The 18,969-nt window shown below is 36.1% G+C and overlaps 3 protein-coding genes and 1 non-coding gene across 4 annotated transcripts; 2 read left to right on the top strand and 2 right to left on the bottom strand.

The window, feature by feature from the left end:
• Positions 1–604: 604 nt before the first annotated feature.
• On the bottom strand, positions 605–676 carry TRNAP-AGG (transfer RNA proline (anticodon AGG)). Its single transcript has one exon. It is a non-coding gene; the product is annotated as a tRNA-Pro (tRNA).
• A 28-nt stretch (positions 677–704) lies between these two features.
• LOC125210632 (uncharacterized) lies at positions 705–3,326 on the top strand. The gene is made up of 2 exons (XM_048110175.2): positions 705–849; positions 2,434–3,326. Exons 1-2 carry the CDS (start codon positions 792–794, stop codon positions 3,057–3,059), a joined length of 684 nt encoding a protein of 227 aa, XP_047966132.1. The 5' UTR covers positions 705–791; the 3' UTR covers positions 3,060–3,326.
• A 4,507-nt stretch (positions 3,327–7,833) lies between these two features.
• On the bottom strand, positions 7,834–12,952 carry LOC125213791 (protein REBELOTE). Its single transcript, XM_048114527.2, has 13 exons — positions 12,720–12,952; positions 12,524–12,587; positions 12,273–12,381; positions 12,132–12,183; positions 11,934–12,025; positions 11,155–11,223; positions 10,309–10,812; positions 9,633–9,935; positions 9,222–9,545; positions 8,904–9,110; positions 8,661–8,750; positions 8,477–8,574; positions 7,834–8,250 (listed from the first exon to the last, which is right to left on the bottom strand). Exons 1-13 carry the CDS (start codon positions 12,823–12,825, stop codon positions 8,124–8,126), a joined length of 2,145 nt encoding a protein of 714 aa, XP_047970484.1. The 5' UTR covers positions 12,826–12,952; the 3' UTR covers positions 7,834–8,123.
• A 1,776-nt stretch (positions 12,953–14,728) lies between these two features.
• LOC125211152 (serine/arginine repetitive matrix protein, putative (DUF936)) lies at positions 14,729–17,797 on the top strand. Its single transcript, XM_048110858.2, has 4 exons — positions 14,729–16,009; positions 16,133–16,294; positions 16,398–16,489; positions 17,016–17,797. Exons 1-4 carry the CDS (start codon positions 14,855–14,857, stop codon positions 17,653–17,655), a joined length of 2,049 nt encoding a protein of 682 aa, XP_047966815.1. The 5' UTR covers positions 14,729–14,854; the 3' UTR covers positions 17,656–17,797.
• The last annotated feature ends 1,172 nt before the right edge of the window (positions 17,798–18,969 follow it).

The following is an 18,969-nucleotide window of genomic DNA, read 5'->3' as shown; positions in this document are numbered from 1 at the left end:
ATTAATAAAAAAAATAAGATACAGTATAATTCTATGTTATGTCTTACTTATAGACTATTATGAAATAGAATAAATTAGTGAAATTTATAATTAATTTAACGGAATAGTAGTACTGTATATTTTATCGTTTACATCCATTTTCGTTAAAATGAGACATTTTATGGTATTAGATTACATTAAACGGGGGCTAAATGAAAAATAATTATATTTTCATTTTACACAACCCCATTTGCTATAGTAGTATTGGCGATATAGAATATAATTGTATTTCATGTTGGCAAGCAAGGTCAACATGGTGACACGTATGTGATTAGTTAGAGTTGAGAAAAGACTTCTAGAAGAATAATAAGAAATCCATATGACATGAGTGGAAAAATAGTGTTAGAAAAATATACACCCTAAGTAATAAAGAGGCAATAACGCGGAAATACTAGGTTTGTTTTCTAGATGAACCATATCCCAAGCACCATGCCTTGTACTACTTGTACACAGCGTTGAAATTGCAATCACTGAACTTTTATTAAAGTCGGACAGAGAAATGAGTAATTATTAACAACTTACAAAAAAAAAAAGCGACAGAGAAAAAAAATACTGTAAAAGAAAAGGGGCATTCCGAGAATTGAACTCGGGACCTCTCGCACCCTAAGCGAGAATCATACCACTAGACCAAATGCCCATTTTGTGTTTTAAATATTTTACTTACATTTTATACAGTATCTTTAGTGGTAAAACCTTTGTTATATTTTGAGGGGTTTATCATTTTTCGCCCTAAATTAGAACTGCAAATTGAGATGGCGAGGGCAGCTCTGCTTCATCTGGTTCGATCTCAATCCAGAGCCTTCCGTTCAGGTTCCTTGCCTACATTCAATCTGTTTCTTGGTTTATCTTTTTTGAATTTCGGTGTTGGATTGCGTGTTTCGTTTTTGTATTTTTAATATTTGTCCGTAGATACTTCGTGTTCAATCAGGCGAAGATTTTTCCGTTCTCATTCATAGCCAGCTTGATTTGAGCTGAAATGAGCCAAATCAGATCGATGAATTATAATGCGAATGTCCAAAAGCTTATAAAATGCATTCCGACTTTTGGTCTAGCTAAATCAATTCCTTTGCGATTCTCTTCAAATTAGAATATCAATCACTAGCACCCGTTGAACTTGAATATAACTTATGAAATCCTCTACATGACATCTGTTTTCTGTGAGTTGTAAGCATATTTGAGGATTGAGAGCTGATGAAATGTTTTGGGTAGTGGTTTATAAGCCTCCGGGAAGATGTTAATTTTATTGTAAGTTTGAAAGTAGTTTAAAATTTTTAAAATTATTTGGTGTTATGTCGAGTATTTGAGGCGTTATATGTTATGGGAAAATGTGATTTATTAGTGGGCTTGAAGAATATGCGAATTATCAGGATGTTTTTTGGGAGAAAACATCCCAACGAAGGCCGAAGTAACTGCTGAAGTGCTTGAGGGGATTAAAATGTTTTTGACTCAGAGAACATGTTTGCATGGGTGAGGCACTGAGGGTGAATTTCTTAAATAAGACAAACAAAGGCTTATTTGGAGCATCTTCCTATCTTAGTGTGATCAGCCATATTTCTTGACCTTACATGTTACTTAAATTGATGGAGAGATTTTGGCTTATTACAATCCATGGCAATTGCATGGTGGAACTCTTAAGAACTGGTATACTCCATTTGTAGGAACCGAGGAAATGCTTGATATGATGGAATGGAATAAGGAGGGAAGGGAATGAAGATAGGAATGGCTATGCCTACTCTAATGGGAATGGTGATTCTTATAGAAGAGTGACACCAAACAAAATAATGGAATGAAATTTATCACCATTCCATTTCCATGTCCATTCTATCATATCAAGCACCTTCTAGCAGTCTCATAGAAGTAGTTTAGTAGAGGATGACACAATGTATATATTAGACTTGGTAAAAGGTTCCAAATTCGATAAAGAATAGGTTGATATAGTGAATATTTGTCTTTGTTGGTGCTTGCAAATGGGTGATGTTTATGTGGTTGTAACACATTGATGCTTTATAATACTCCTCTTGTAGAACTTTTATATGTTTGTACTTTGTTATGCTTACTTTCCTTGTGTTCTTTCTTTTGATCAATTTATGAAGTTTGACTGACGGGACTTAGTTTCCTCCAATAATAAGATAGAAGTGAAGTTACTTTCACGTATATATTAGGCATTTTCTGCAGTTTCATCTGAAGGTTCATGTTCAGAAGCTTCAGATCTTGATTTCTTGTATTCAACCAAGCCAAGAGGTGTTGAGTTTTTCGTTAATTTGCATTTATGTTGTGGGATCTGTTTATTCCCCTTTCAGGACCTTTTCTTATAGTCAATTTAGCTTAATCTTTTACTTATCAGATATCGAAGAAGTTGCTTCCTTTTTAGTAATTGTTTTCTCTTCACAACAGGTGATCGTGTTACTAAGGTCCTGCCCTGGTCTCGTGCATCCGGTGCCAAATTTGATTATAGTCCTACCACTCGCTATACTTCTGCCCATGTACGCTGGGCATCTCAAGCTGCAGTCGCAGAAGATGAAAGTAAAATTAGTATTGGACCTCGTAAAGGAAGAGAAGATGGAAATGAAGAAAAGGGGAGGGAGGTTGTTTACAACGGTCCTATATCAGGCACCATCAAGAAAGTGAAGCTTCTCTCGCTTTCCACGTGCTGCCTCTCTGTTTCATTAGGTCCTGTGATCACTTTCATGACATCACAGGACATGAATGTCATCCTTAAGTACGCAGTGGCTTCTACTGTTGTAATTTTAAGTGCTTCTACAACTGCTGCCCTTCATTGGTTCGTGAGTCCTTACATTCACACACTCAGATGGCAGCCTGGCTCTGACACCTTTGAGGTCGAAATGATGTCCTGGTTGGCGAGATTGGTCCCAAAAACCATCAAGTTTGAAGATATCAGACCTCCACAGACCCAGAGGCCTTTCGTGTCTTTCAAGGCTAACGGTAACTTCTACTTTGTCGACACTGAGCACTGCCACAACAAGGCGTTATTGGCAAAACTAACCCCTCCGAAACAATAGTCCATTGCCACGCTCCATGGTCAAAGTGTTCCTCTCTTCTGTAGGTATGGTGATATACTTACGTTGTTTACCGGGTAAGCTTTGTTTGGTGAAATAAGTTTACCGATGAATCATTAGGTTCACATATGCTTGAATTACAGAATAATATTGAACACATTTTGTCTTCATAGTGAGTTTAACTTCCCTTTTCTTGAGAAGTACATTTTATTAAATTTTGGCTTCTTTATCTTATCTTTGTTATAATAAACACACTGAACATTTGGATTCTTCTTTTGGTGTAGCTGATTGTCTATTATTTAAATCTATATGTACAAAAAATGTGTGTGTTGACTGCATTAGTATATTTGTAGCTTGTCATAATGTTGTTAGAATAGTGTTGTTATCTCCACTTGGCTGTCCTATTGAGTTGTTGACCTATCTAGCATATAAAGATTAGGCATTATTCTCATTTTAATTTATATCCATAAAAAGAAAAAGAAAAAGAAAAAGAAAAAAAAAAAAAGAAGTTTTGGATAGCACTTTGCCTAACACATCCATATAAACTCTACTTTAGCTGTATATAAGCGAATATTGACTTATCTTGAATTGTGATGTTTCATTAAACTTTTTCTTAAATTTGTATAGCCATTTCAAATCAAGTTTGTTTATCATATAAGCGCAAAATTAACTCAAGAAAGTCGTAGAAAATTGTAAGTTCGAAATTAGGCTGAGAACTCACTAGTGTGTAAGGTTAAAATAATTGAAGCCACCATAAAAATTTGTATGAGTTTTAAGGAAAAAAATAGCAATTTGATTCTCTTAATATTCATAAAGAATCTAAACTCGTTACCTAATGCTATCAACTACATAATTAGAAAAGTAGTTGTTGCGTAGTTTCTTTCAATATAATGTTATCAGCTAAGCTGACGCATAATGTGTCAAAAAATATCAACTATTATAAATTTTTAAATTATAAGAATTGCAGTATTAAGATAATAAACAATCACAAAGTATAGAAATGGTTGTTGTGTAGTTTCCTTCAATCTAATAATTAGCGAAGCTTACACATAATGTGTCAAAAATATCTCTTTTAAAAAATTGTCATAAATATCAATGATAGTTTTCAAATTTAAAAGAATTAAAAAAAACTAGTTAAAAATTAATAAATAATTATCCATACAAAACCCTTATATGGAGTATTCTATAAAAGAGACAAGATCCACACCAACATCGACATATTTTTTTTTCTATAAAAAACATATATTCACCGCCAAACCGTACAATTGAACCTAACCTATGTTGAATATAATTAATCAATTTGTGTTTTTTAATCCTAATAAATAATACTAGTACTATAAGAAATCGTCATATTTTCTTTTTTAGTTGATTTGGTATTCTAGAACACATGAGTGCTTTAAGCCTTCAACTACGTTTCAAAATAATCAAAGTAAAATTATTAATTTATTATTATGAGGAAACGTGTAAACAGGAGTCAACTAGAGGAAAATGAGTATTTCTTTTTTCCTGTAATTTCCTTTTTCTTTTCCGGTGTGATAACAAAATGCCAAATATTTCTGATAATTTCTTATTTGAAATGAATACGTTTTTGAAAATACTACGTAAATAGTAACATCTGCGACCAATTAATTAAAGTATTATTTTTTCAATGACAATGAAGTCCATGATGCAATCATACAATTACGACGTGAAAAACATTTCATCTTATTAATTATCTCTGACTCTAGAAAATTTTAATTTGCGGGGTTTAAAATTCTACGTTAATAAATTTTCTATATGATCTCACGACTTTGTTAATACTTTGATGGAAAGTCATCATATCGTCTTCCTAAATCATGGGATTATGTTAAACCTCTACACCACAACCGTGACTGAAAAATCTTTTGTTTCAGTCAATCATCAATTGCAATTTGTTTTGCTTAGAAAAAAAAAATTATTTTGCTTTTATTATTTTAAACACAAACACAAATTTTTTAATTCATTTGTAAAAATAACGAAACAATTGCAATTGGAGAGAGAGATGGAGTACTATTTTGTTTTGCGATTTACTAATATTATCTCACCACTACGAGTCTACGAGCAATTTTATGATAAAGTCACTTATAATATCTCAAGGGGAAAAAAACCATCATTTCAAGATTTTTTTTGTCGAAATTAACTATGCCCGTTTTCAGTTATATAATTCTTTCATTGAGCGAAGACTGAAAAATAGTGTCGACAAATTACATAAATTTAATTCTGTATAGTATATGACTAACCTATTTATTCTGGTAAACTGGGCCCCATTTTCTAGAAGTGAAGACTATATATATAATCCATGTAACAACGGAAACTTCTATGTATACTACCTAAGTTTACTTTTATTTATTGAGCTTAATTACTTACGAAACCCTCAATAATCTAGAATCATATTCTATAATAGTCTCTCTTTGATCCCAAAACTATGTCTTCTATTAGTTCAACAATTCATTGTTTTAATGATTTTGTTAGGAAATGAAAATGAGAAGTAAAACAAGTTGTTAGAATGTACCTGTTTATCACATATTTTAATTTTTTTACAATTGTATAAATTGAATAAAAAAAAAAGTTTGTGTAATGTTGTAATGTGAACTGGTCCATGTATATTTTTTCGACAGTCATGTCAATTTTAATCTAACTGGAAATATTATGTTATAAATCAACACATTCTAAAAGTCATTTTTGTGTCAAAATTCAAAAGTCTTGTTCTAAATTAGAAATGGGAAAATGTTTTGTTAAATGCTACGTATTACCTTAAACTCAAATATCCAACATATATTAACGAAACAGATTTTGAGTTAATTAACCGCATAGGAAACTACTAGTCTACTACCATACCACTTTAAAGATACTCCATTTGAGTGAATCAATATGTGTGACCTATATTTGACTCAATTAGATGGTAGACTGTTACGTCATTAATTAGCTAGCAATAATTTGGAGGTAACTAGTAACTACATTAAAGAAACGTTTATGAAATAATTAACTAAAAATAGAGAGATTTCCTACATTAATCAATGTGGCGAAGAAATTGACTGAGGTGTTAAATTCTGAAATTTGGACTTACAATCTCTTCTATTGTACTATTGTATTGGAAAAATGAGTGATAAATTGATTGCAGGCAGTTGTAACAGTTCATATGTGCTAGCCACTTAATTTTAAATTTAATGTCTTTGTGTGTGTGTGTGTTTTTGGGTCATTCAGAGTAGTTAGACAAGAATAAGTATACACTATAACAAAATCTTAATGTACATTTAATTTGAGTGATGCGATGGATAAATAAAAAGAAATTGAACCTATTTTATCATTTACTTGGATGAATTTATTAATTTTAAAGTTATTTGACAATTATATCCTTCAAATAATAAATCCTAAGTATATTTTATCAATTCATTTAATCACTCAAAATAAACACCTCAAACTATAGAGTATAAAAGTTTTAATCTTATGCTAAATTCCCATATTTAATGTATATTGGTCATATTTGTGGGTTATGGCCCTTAATCTGATCTGACCTGTCTGTAGCCTATGGCATGCCCTTCTAGAAAACCAACTAATATTCAAACTTATTTTATACACTAAAGATCCATTTTTAACTCCTTTATTTGTTGATCTAGAAGAGAGCCAAAAAGCACCCCAAGAGCCATCAACCAATTTCTTCATTATTTTAGTCAAACAAACACCAATCCTTTTCATGTTTCACAATCTTTGTCTCCCACAAAAACCCTTTTCCATATATAAACTCCCCAAACCCTCCCACCATCCTATGTCATAACATAGATTTCACCCAAAAAAAGAAGAAAAAAAAAAACTCAAAATGTTGGTTCAAGAATCATTCTTGGAGCACCAAGGCATGCATGACACAACAGATGAATTAGATGAGACACTTTCTTTGCGTGATCTCCCATTGTATGGTGATCAAAGTGTTGAAGAATGGGAAGAAAATCTCTCTGCTGACTCACAAGGCTCAACATCCATGTCCTCGGACGACCACCACGACTACTTCGAGTTCTTCAGCCACGAGCTCGCTCACCCCACCCCGTGTTTCCCACAGGAGAACATCGTCTTCTGCGGGAAGATCATCCCTTACAAACAACCATTAGACGCATCAGGCATCGTTCCACCCAAAGAAGTCGACATCAAACAACCAACGGAAAAGCGCGGTTGGAGCATGTTCAGATGGAGGGTTGGCTCCAAGAGGACAACTCAAGCATCCAAGAAAAAGCACAACGGCAGCAAGCAGGGAAAAGGGTATGATTTCCCACTGCATAAGATGCCTATATTGACATCCTCACCATCTGGGAAAGCAAGATGGTTCTTGTTCTTGACTGGGATTTCAAGAGTTTCAAGTAAAATGGAGCTGAGGGATATTAAGAGCAGGCAGAGCCACCGTCACAGCCCCATCCCAACACAAAGCCACGAAAAGAAGGTGGCTGGAGACACGAGCAGAGGCTCATCAGGGCTGTGGGAGGTGGTCAGAGTACTTAGTTGTGGCGGAAACAGTGACCCCAACGCCATGGTCATTGGGTCGATAAGCTGCAATCGGATAGAGGGAAGATGATTCCTTCATTGAAAGCACTTGCATTTGCATACTGTTCATCATGTTTAGTTTCATTTATTAGAGAGGTTAATCAGATTAGACAACAGTTAGTTGAACAAATTACTAGTGTAAAGCAAATTGCCTGGTTTTGATTGAACCATGATGCCAATATTTTTACCAATATTTCAGAATCAGGCTTGGTTGAGCACATAAAACATATCAGCCATCAACTATAACATCTCATTTCATTGATAAATTATGTTCTCAGCAAATGAGTTGTACAAATTTCTGAGTATTCAACACTGAAAAATATTGATGATGCTAAGCAAATTCCTCTCTATCAATTTTGATAATAAAAAAAGAGTTACGATCTCCAGATACATTGAACTCAGCGAATAGAATACAACAATGAGAAAAGAAGAAAGCTATATTGAATGTGAATCTAGTATTCTGATTCCAAAATTGGGTGAATTACCAAGCTTTGATGGGCCATAATTTATAACTGAGCTTCAAGGGCTCCCCTTCCTCCTTCGTTTACTATTCACCATTCCATTTTCAGCAGGGTGATCTTTAGCAGCCACTGGTTTTCTTTTGGGTTTTGCAGCATTCTTTTTTGAAGTTTTCAGCTCTGGCAAACTGCAAAAAATAGTCCTCGTTCAATAGAAAACAAACAAGAATAACACTCTTTTCAGATAATTGAAAATGTCAATTTATGGTTTACAAAAACACAAGATCCCAATCTTTTCCTTTATTTCTTCTTTACTAAACACATGATGATTCACCAAGTATTGCAACAAGATGACTCTTTATGTCATTGATAATAGTTAAATCATAAGGGCAGCTAGAGTTTGAGTAACTGTACCTTTTCTTATCAAATTTATGCAACTTTCTTTCACAAGCCTTGTCCAGTACACTTCTGTAATATTGAGTAAATGGAGAGTTGAGACTGGACTTTTCAAGCTGCATTAATGTTTAGCCATGATACTTTATTAAATTATGTCCCAACACACGTAAGAGTATGAAAAATTGGATTCGGAGATAGAAACCTGAAGAAAAGAATCTGCTGATTGATGATCAAGAGGGGAGAAAGGCGCATCTTCCCTTTTCTTCTGCACAAAGTCCACATTCTGCTCCACCTGCAGTAGCAAACGTAAGAACTAATCACAATGGCCTTTCTGCCAGAAATATCATTCTTGCTTTAGATTTAGTGGATATAGCTCCATTAACAACATTTACATTCTGATGAAACTAACAAGATAAAAACGAGAACTAGCAAGCAATACTAATACCTGATCAATCATACGCTTCACAATGCGACGCAAGCTTTCTAGAGTTGTGATATCAAGAATCCTTCTCAGGCGGATTAGTGGAATAGTAGCCAGGTCAGGGAAGGAAATATGGAAGCTCCACTGAGAAAAGTGAAAGGCAAGCTGTTTGACAGCAGACTGAAAGCATTCGTCTTGAAAGCTTTTTGATTTTAGGTAGTGCTTGGGCAGCTGCAAATGTCAGTTCCCAATTACAAGGTAGCAAGATCCAAATATTGCATTAAATTGAGAAGAAAATGACAACAGATTTACTGCATGTGATAGAATAAACATGATCCTCACCTTCAAGACCGACGCAGTATCGAATGCAATTTGAGCTTTTCTTCCCTCCCCGGCAACCTTATATTCCAAAATATCCAGTACTAATGAAGCAACTGGTATAAAAGTTCCACTCGAACTGGAGAGGCAATTCAGCCACTCAATGGACTTGAGTCTCAGAGGTAAATATCTTGGACCGGGAAACATGTGAGCTACACCATTAATAAGTTTTACGGTCATAAAGAACAGGGACTGAAGATCAAAGTCGCGTATATTTGCTGATATGAATCTAACCCACATATCAACACAGTTAACATATTCCCAACTGCAAATTTTTTTAACAGCTTCCTGTCACAGAAGAAAAGGGCAATTCATTCCAATTAGTATCCTCCAGATATTTTGCGCTTAAAAAAAGAGAAATTAAAAAAAACAAACCTTTTTCTTTGTTTGTGTGGCCAAGCTAAATATCTTTGCACATTGACTTAAAGAAGCAACAGCTTTAACAGATGATTTTTGCACATCTAGACAGCACAATTCTACTACGGAATCCCTTAAAAATTCCATATGTTCTATGTCAGTGATCTCAGTTACTCTAGATCGAGAAAGAAATGATCTGGAGGTTTTCGCTAAGCAGGTATCAAAGTGATCTGAACCAAACATAGCAGCAACGTCCCTTATGACAAGAAAGGAAGCTGATGATAAGACCCTTCCGCTGGTTGCCCACAAATGAACTGTTGCCTGTTTAATAAGTTTTAAGTGTTGGAATCAGATAGTATAAATAATAAAATATACATGTGGAAATTTTCATTTGAAAATTGACTGGTTGGAATGAAAGATAAAAGGCCACCCATTTTGCCCAAGTTCAATGAACAATCATAAAGCAATAGGAATTATATCTACAATGCTCTTTCACTTCCTCCACAATAAAAAATAAGATGAAACATTATAACAGACATATACCAATCCAATAATAGCAAGTTGACACCTTTGCTTTGAAGTCAGTATTACAAAAAAATGCAAAGATCCTGAGCTCCACCTAAGAACAGGTGGGATTCCTTACAAAAACAAGCAATTTAAAAACATATCAAAACACCAGGAAACTTCAAGTTACCTTAAGGAGCCGTTGAACCAGAGATGGAAAGGCAACAAAGAATATCAGAGAAGCTCGAATCCTCGCCATTGCAAAAGTCAGAATTTCTGAGTCAGTAATCTGATCCAACAAAAACAATGTACTTCTCACAAAAGATTTGACAAGAGATTTCATGCTTTTCCACTTTGAGTTTTTCTGTAGTTTTTCTACTGTCTCCTTTTTGCTGTTCGAAGATGATATTTGAAACATGCCTCGAAATACATCATCTGCATTAGAGAGTGTAAATATGAGAATGTTGCAAAATGTTTCACTGCTGTCGATTTTGTGGCCAACTGATTCAACTCCATAGTGACATGCTGTGCGGTAGGCATTTAGCAGGCCAACAAATGCTGACTGGCTATTATCTTCTTTGACCATTCGACACCATGTAACAATGACTTGATTAGAGAGAAATTTTTCTTTATCTTTGACCAGGTCATCTTCACCCTGCTCCTCGTGATCGCTTGAATCACCTTCATCTGAAAACTGTTACAAGAGAAAAAACAGGAAAAAGCTATTAACACTATGATGCCAATCTACAATATCCATTTTTGCCTTAATGCTTGAATAAAATCAAGTAGTATATCTGAAAACAATTGCAGAACCATCATGATAGATTTAGGAATATCAAATAGTCAGCAAGTCAAGGCTCAGAATCTATATTCTAGTAAGAAAAATTGAATTGAAAAAGCATGATGCTCGGTTTCTTATCATTCTCATGTATAAATAAGTCAAGCAGCATATACATTCAAGGAATAATACCCCCCATTCCCTAAACAGAAAGAATAATAACAAGGAAACAGAGTGAAAAAATGGCAAGTATCTTACTGAATCATCATTCTGAATTGTCTCAGCGCTGCTTTTGAAGCTTTCTAAGAAGTTGTTGAATCCTGGATCCTGTAATGTTTTGAAGCAAGTTAACTTACTAAATACAAAAGAATGTATTTCTCTTAAACATGTAACAGATAAAGAGCTTAAGGGCCATAAAATTAGCATTGAGACGGTTGATGACATAAGAAAAACAAAGATAATGAAGAGATTCCAAATTACTTATAACCTTATTCATTACAAGTGAAAATGTCCATTCCAATTATCAGAATTATAGCAGACAGAAGAAATGACATACAAACAGAAATAGAGCAAGCAACTGCACTTAGTCTCATTTTACTTTACTATTCTTCCTTCCTATTGAGAATTTTCATTAACCTCATTTTATTTTAAAGATATTGGTCAAGCGCATGAAAACAATCTTCCAATACTTTTTTACCAAGCATGTGAAAGATTTCATAAAGTATAAAAGTAATAAAAAGGAAACAGTTCCCTGGGCATGGAAGATCAAAAGTTCACAGGACAATTTTATAGGTAACCATCAGCACAAAATGCTTCATCCAGTATTTTAAGAAGTTTAAAGATACCCATCACCTAAAGATCTTGATCAGACAAAAGAAGGGGAGATTTTCTCACTATGTAAACAAATAGAGAAACGCATATTATCATACATACTTAGCCTTGCATGATGACAGATGCAAAGCTAAGTAGCCACATAATCCCAGTGGCCAGTACAATTGATTTACAGTAAACAAAAAAAATCCAAAAGGTGAGATTACCTTCTTTCTCAGCCTATCCAGTTTCTTCTTTAGAGCAGCGAGATCAGAGTGAATTTTGTTGTTCTGAGCTGAATAGACAGTAACAATTGTATCTGCATAAAAGATAGACATTTATTACGATGTTAGACCATTAACAGCTATTTTAAATAAGTAGAAAGATTAACTAAGAGAGAGAATAAATATGATCAACAATTTGACCTTCTAGTGTTTTCTCCGTTTCACTCTCCACCGAGTATGGGCAACTTGGATCCTAGACATAGAATACAAAATCATTGGACTGGCGATAGCATAAAATTTATGAGGAGATTGATAAAAAGGAAATGGAATCCAATCAAGAACCTCCGAAAGATAACCATCACTATCTGATGCAAGTGCAATCTCATCTGTTTCATTTTCAGTGAATGCTGCATCAAGAGAAGTAATTACAGTGCTCTCGGGTTCACTGTTCCTGAGAAAAAAGGTTGAGACTGTGCTTGAGTACACACCGCAGCCTTCATCAACACACAAAAGGTAGTCTATATCGAACAGAATCTCCAACCATGAGTTGAAAATTAAAGCATGAAGAATGCGAATCAAATTCACCTTGTTACCTTCCATTAAAAGTGCCTGCATAGTCATCCACTGTCTCCTCCTCGGAGTCATTTTTCCCGTTTTCTGCAGTATACAGAAATTGCGCATATATAAAGGCACACGAATTCAACTCAATTCATAAAAAATGCATACATAATGTTCGTTTTCCGCATGAACCAGAACTATCTACACAATAACTTAACAACGATTACTAACTTGGAGCTTTCCTCTTGAACAAAGCTTTCGTTTTTCGCCGCTGCTTCAGCACAGACTGAAGATGCTTCTTCGCAAATTTTCGCGCCTTCTTTCCTAGCTTACCCATGAAATTCGCACTCTTCGATTACGCGATTGCGCAATAAAATTCTATTTGCTGCTCTCCGATTGAGCCCTAATGCAATTTGGGGCTAAAGTGGAGGGAAGTGGAGAAAGGGTTTAACTAGGGTTCAACAAGAGGCGGGCTATATCTTATTTGGGCCACCATGTTTTAAATATTTTCTGGGCTTGTTATATATCTTTTATTTATCTTCATCAAAGTCAATTAGTCATCATCTCAAAGTTGTCATACTTTGCGAACAACTTTTGTAAACTTAAATACTATTCCATCTACCATTATCTTATCGTAAATTTTTAAAAACAAATTTATATTTAGAGTGCAAAATAGCACTCCAATTGTGTGAATAAGTGAATGGTATTTGAAATCAATATGAGGAATATAAACCAATACCAAATGTAATGATTAAATGGGAGTTATATTTATTGAGTACTTGTTGACTTTTAGTTTAAAAGATACTACTAGTACTTATAACCAAGTCCAAGCATCATCATCGATTTGGATTTTGTTATGGCATTTGTCTTGCAATTAGATTTTACAATTCATTTAAATATCTCCATGACTGTTAAATTGGCTCTTTGCTTTGTTAAGATTACATGAGTAGAGTACCTTAATGTAAGACCATATAGATACTTGAGGCAATTGATTTTAGAGTGAATTACATATTTAGGACTTATACTTATCACGATACATGTTTGCGGTCCCTATACTTATAAAATATCATTTGCGGTCTCTATATTTGTATTTATGCACGTTTTAAGGTTCTTTTTTTTTTTTCTGACATTTTTTAGGACAAAAATACCCCCAAATAAATGAAGGGCAAATTTATATATTACTATTTTCTCTCCTTTTTCTTTCTTCTTCATATTTTCTCTCCTTTTTCTTTCTTCTTCATATTTTCTCTTTCTTCTTTTTGTAAATGACTTGTATAATTACAACAAAAATTGAGATGAGACATATTTGAAGAAGGAAATTAGACAAATCAAATGTTCAGCTAAGAAGTTTATTTTACATTATTTTGTTAGAATTGCGAAGAGAAATTTCTGATGTGAGAACCCACATAAGTCACGGGCGCTGCCCACTTGCTAAATACACAACCAAAATTACCATAATTTCATACATTCCATTTATTGCTTATTATTCCTCACTTTGCGATTGATTAGATTCAAATATCCACTTGTTGAAATTCGTCGTTCAAATTTTTTATCTTTTATTTACGGGATCATTAATTATAATACTCCACATTTGAAGCATAATCACAAATACTCTAGTGTGATAAAGGAAAATGACGTGAAAATATAAAATTTATCATCATATGATTAAATTTCTCAAAAAATTTAACAGAATACAAGGAAATAAGATTAACAAACCCATAATTTTAGTTCTAATTTTATTATAGACAAAGGAAAAAGAAAGAAGGAGGATGAAAGAGAGAAAATAGTGTACAAATTTTTTCTTTGGAGGTATTTTTGTCCAAAAAAAGATAAAAGAGTGAAAAGAACCTTAAAACGTGCATAAGTACAAGTATAAAGACCGCAAATGATATTTTATAAGTATAGAGACCGCAAACGTTCGTCGTGATAAGTATAGATCCTAAATATGTAATTCACTATTGATTTTATGCAACATCATATAGTAGATTTTGACAAAAGACAGGAGTAAAAATAAGGTTAATATCAACTTTATTTAGTAAATTTGAAGTAATCTAATTCTAAATCAATTCAAAAATGTTACTCACATCTGATTTTTACCGAGAATGCGTCCAAATCGGCTTGCATTATTTTTGGTTGAATCCAACTGCTGTGGGCCCTACAGAAGGCACCGTTAGAACAATTTAAGCGGATAAGCCATTTTTTTGAATTTCAAAAATGTAACGGTCACCATCTTCATCCCTAAAACCCCAATTTCTTCATCTGTCGTCAATCCCTAATGCTAAGGCATCCCACTTTCAATTTCTCCTCACTCTAATTCACCTCTCGTAAAGAAGAAATCCTCACTGCCCTCTCCACCTCTCTCCAAAATGGCCACTCTAACACCCGGAATCCTCCTCAAGCTCCTCCAATCGATGAATTCAACCACCAAAGTCACCGGCGACCACCGTAGTCCCCTCCTCCAGGTCATCGGCATCCTCCCTGCTCTCTCCGCCGCCGATTCTCTATGGCCGCACAATGGATTCTACGTCCAGCTCTCCGACTCCCTCAATTCAACCTACGTCTCCCTCTCCGACCGCGACACTGACCTAATCCTCAACAATCGCCTCCAGTTAGGTCAGTTTGTGCACCTCGATCGCCTCCTCTTCGACTCCGACTCCCCTCCCGTCCCAACGCCCGTCAACCTCCGCCCCGTCGCCGGCCGCCAGCCCTTCATCGGATCCCCCGAGCCCCTAATTGCTCGGATCTCCCCTTCCAAAAATGGATTCGTCATTCAGCCGGTTTCAGACTCCAGCCCCTCTGCTGATCCCATCGCTGCCTATTTGTCTAGGGCAGGGAAGAAGGAGACGGAAGGAAAGGAGAAATTCGGAGAGGGAAAGGGCGGCAGACATGTAATTGCCCCCAAAAAAGAGAATGTTAATGTGAATATAGCTGCGAATTGCGGAGATGATAATAGCTCTGTTAGTAGTAGAGCTGGATCAGACAAGATCTCGCAAAGGTTTACATCGCCGGGCTCGCAGAAGCAGAGACCATTAGCAGCAGCCGGAAGGAAAGTTGTGGTAGCGGAGAGGGATCCGTCGCCGGCGGCTAAATCAGGGAAGAGGTCTTCCTCGCCTGCCCCGTCAAAATGTGTGGTCCCGAGCCTTGTGGTGGCAAAGGAAGAAAATAGGAGGACATCAAAGGAGCCTGCGATAATTGTACCATCTAGGTACCGGCAGCCGTCGCCGACTGCTGGGAGGCGGCAGGCGAGCCCGATTGTGGCGAGGAGGATGTCGTTGTCTCCAGCTCGAAGGCTATCTGGCGGGCTTAGGGCATCACCCGCAGTGGACTCCTCAGGGAGGAAGAAGATGGCTAATATAGCTGCTGGAATTTCGAAGGTTTCTGAAGCGCTTGTTGGGAATGGGAGACCTCCTAGTAGGAAAAATTGGGATGATGGACCAGCATCCGGCGGCAGCTCTTCTGAACATAAAGAAAAGACTCTGGCTAAAAACAAAATCGATCTCCAGGCTATCCTGAGGACACAGGTCCAGTTCTCCCATTTTAGCCTCATGAATGTTCTTTCATTTTTGGTTGAATTAGCTTTGTTTTTGGTTGAATTGTATGAACTTGTTTTCATCTTAAAGTGTGGTGGTGTTTTTCCTTTTCAGGCTGCTATATCTAGGCGTCTAAGCGACGTACATGAGAAATCTGAGAGTCCGAATGTGAAACCGAATGGCGCAGCCCCAGTGATCACCATACATGAAAAGAAATGGACTGATGGCAGTGTTTCTCTTGATGCGGTTACTTCAGGTCTTGCTAAACTTGGGAAGGTATATAAAGATATGATATTTAGTAGAACTATTATACTTATTTATGTTCCTTTATGTTATCCAGAATTGAAAAATGAATCTGTTTGTGTGTTCTTTGGATCAGGATGCTATGCAGAGGAGAAGAATTGCTTCAATAGCTGCTGCTGAAGCTTTAGAGGAAGCCATGGCAACTGAATCTGTTGTCAGAAACTTGAGGTATAGTCTAACTCCAGAAAAGTGGATATATTTATAGGTGATTTGTTTCCATGGATTGAGAGGTTCAATGAAGAAGCCATAGTTAGAGAACTTGAACATGAGCGATCAGACTGAATTCTTCTTGTCAATTGTCATGTACTTTTTGAAAATTGATTCTTTAATATTTACAGTAGTCTCTCTATATAGTAAACCCATACTTGTAATCCACCTAAACGTAGAAGGCATCTTGTCTCGGTTTAATGGATAGACTACTGCGCATAGGCTATGCTAAACTAGTATGGTAAAGTTAACCTATTACAATATTTTCATTTGTCTTACAGTATTAGATTTCTTGATTATTTGGATTGTGAGCTTTGTCTTTCTTTCCAACATGATTATGTGATATTCATTATAATCATTGTTTAGAGTAAAAAAGAATTGTATACCCAAAGTTTTTATACTAAAAGTACGGAAACATAACTACTGCTTTAGTAAAAAAGCAATCTTGAACATATGTACTGACCCTTTTCAAATTTTCAACTTGCAGCATGTTTTCTGATTTAGTTGCAATGTCAAAGCCTGAGAATCCTCTGCCTACTATCGACCGATTCATGTCCATTTACGAGGATGCCCTGAAATCAACAGCAGACGTTGAGTTGATTTTCGGTAGCCACAGTTCATCAAGAAGTACGGATTCTACATCTACAGAGCAACCAAAACCGAGCAAGCTATGGGTGGAAGCTGCTTTGGCCACGAACCTTGAGGTTGTCTCCCTCCTCACAAACGAAGAGTTTGATGGCTTATCAAAGGTGGAGCAAAGTTCAAAGAAGAGGCCCTCTATCAGTGAACCTGCCAAGAAGGTGTCACCATCAGTGGCTGGAACATGGACTCGATGCATGGGAATGAACGAAACTGTAGAGCTGGGAAAGAATTTGCTGTCTGAGATGCAAATGTGGTTCGTGAGGTTTGTTGAGGAGTCCCTTGATGCAGGTTTTCGTGTATTTGGCAAGTCCGCTACAGGCAATGGTGGAGGTCTCGACTGTGGCCCTATGGCCACTATTTTGTCTCAGCTGAAACGAGTCAACGACTGGTTGGATCGTGTTGTCTCTAGAAGGGACGGGGTGCTGATGGACAAGGCGGAGCTCTTGAAGGGAAAGATTTATTCGTTTGTCATGTCATTCCAGTAACCTGCCTCCTCACCTTGCTGATTGATGTGTTTGTTGATAATATTAGGGAAATTCTTCTCTTCAATATCAATTTACATGGTTTTGATTGAATTGTGATGCCAATATATCAGCCATCAAGTATAACATCTCATTTATTTGATAAGTACATTATGTTCTCAGCAAATATGAGTTTTGTTTCAGAATCCTCAAAGCTGGAAAATATTGATGATGTCAATCAAGTTTGATAGAAAAATACCAGGCTATATTGAATTTGATGGTTGTTATAACTGAGACTGAGCTTCAAGGGCTCTCTTCCTCTGTTTCCATTTTCAGCAGGGTGATCTTCTGCACTGCGTTAACATGAACATCAGCAGCTACTTGTTTTCTTTTGGCTTTGCAGCATTCTTTTTTGAAGTTTTCAGCTCTGGCAAACTGCAAAAATATTCCCTTATTTCAGCTCCAATATCAACATGTACATTCTGTCTAAGCTCACAAGATAAAAATGTGAACTCTGCAAGTAATACTAACTAATACCTGATCAGTTATACGATGAAAGCTCTCCGAGCTGTGATATCGAGAATCCTTCTCAGACGAATTAGTGGAATGGTGGCCAGGTCACGGAAGGAAATATGGTAGCTCCACTGAGAAATGTGAAAGGCAAGCAGACTGAAAGCTCTTAGATTTTAGGTAATGTTTTGGGCAGCTGCAAATGTCAGTTACAAGGTAGCATGGTCCAAACATTCCAAAACATCCAGCACTAATGAAGTCCCCATCAACTAACACGGATGGGGCGGTGAAAGGGAGTACACGTGTTGCATCTAGCTTCACGGATGTTCACAACACATAAGGGCTGCTATGGTTATTCACGATAGCTCAACTCTGGGCAATATTAGATGGCTTGAAGCTAGCATGAGAGCATGGCATCCGTGCATTAGACGTTGAAAGTGAGAGCTCAGTAACGGTATGTATGCTTAACTCAGATAGATCATAGCCTACTCTAATACATATGGCAGCTCATGGAGCTACAATGTGAGGTAAACATAAAGCACGTTTATAGGGAAGCCAATTCCGCTGCCGATTTTCTTGCAAATTGGTCGACTGGGATGCCGCCAGAGTTTCATACTCCTACTAGTATTTTCTATTCTCCTCCTAAAGTTTACTCAACATTCTCCTTCTAGACAAACTGAGATATTCCCCGTCGGCTATGCCCTCTCTATCATGTAACAAAAAAAAAAAGTCATGAATTTCAATTTAGAGTTTTGTCAATAGTGGTTTATTCAAACATTTCATTTATCTTTTTTTTTGGCTTCTGACCAATTGAGTGTAGTTCGTCAA

This window comes from Salvia hispanica, chromosome 3 (assembly GCF_029641045.1).
Source record: "Salvia hispanica isolate PSC_SH4W2 chromosome 3, Shi_PSC_v1, whole genome shotgun sequence".
NCBI classification, from domain to species: domain Eukaryota; kingdom Viridiplantae; phylum Streptophyta; class Magnoliopsida; order Lamiales; family Lamiaceae; genus Salvia; species Salvia hispanica.
The sequence above is the reverse complement of the archived record's forward strand: the minus strand, read 5'-3'. Positions and strand labels throughout refer to the sequence as shown.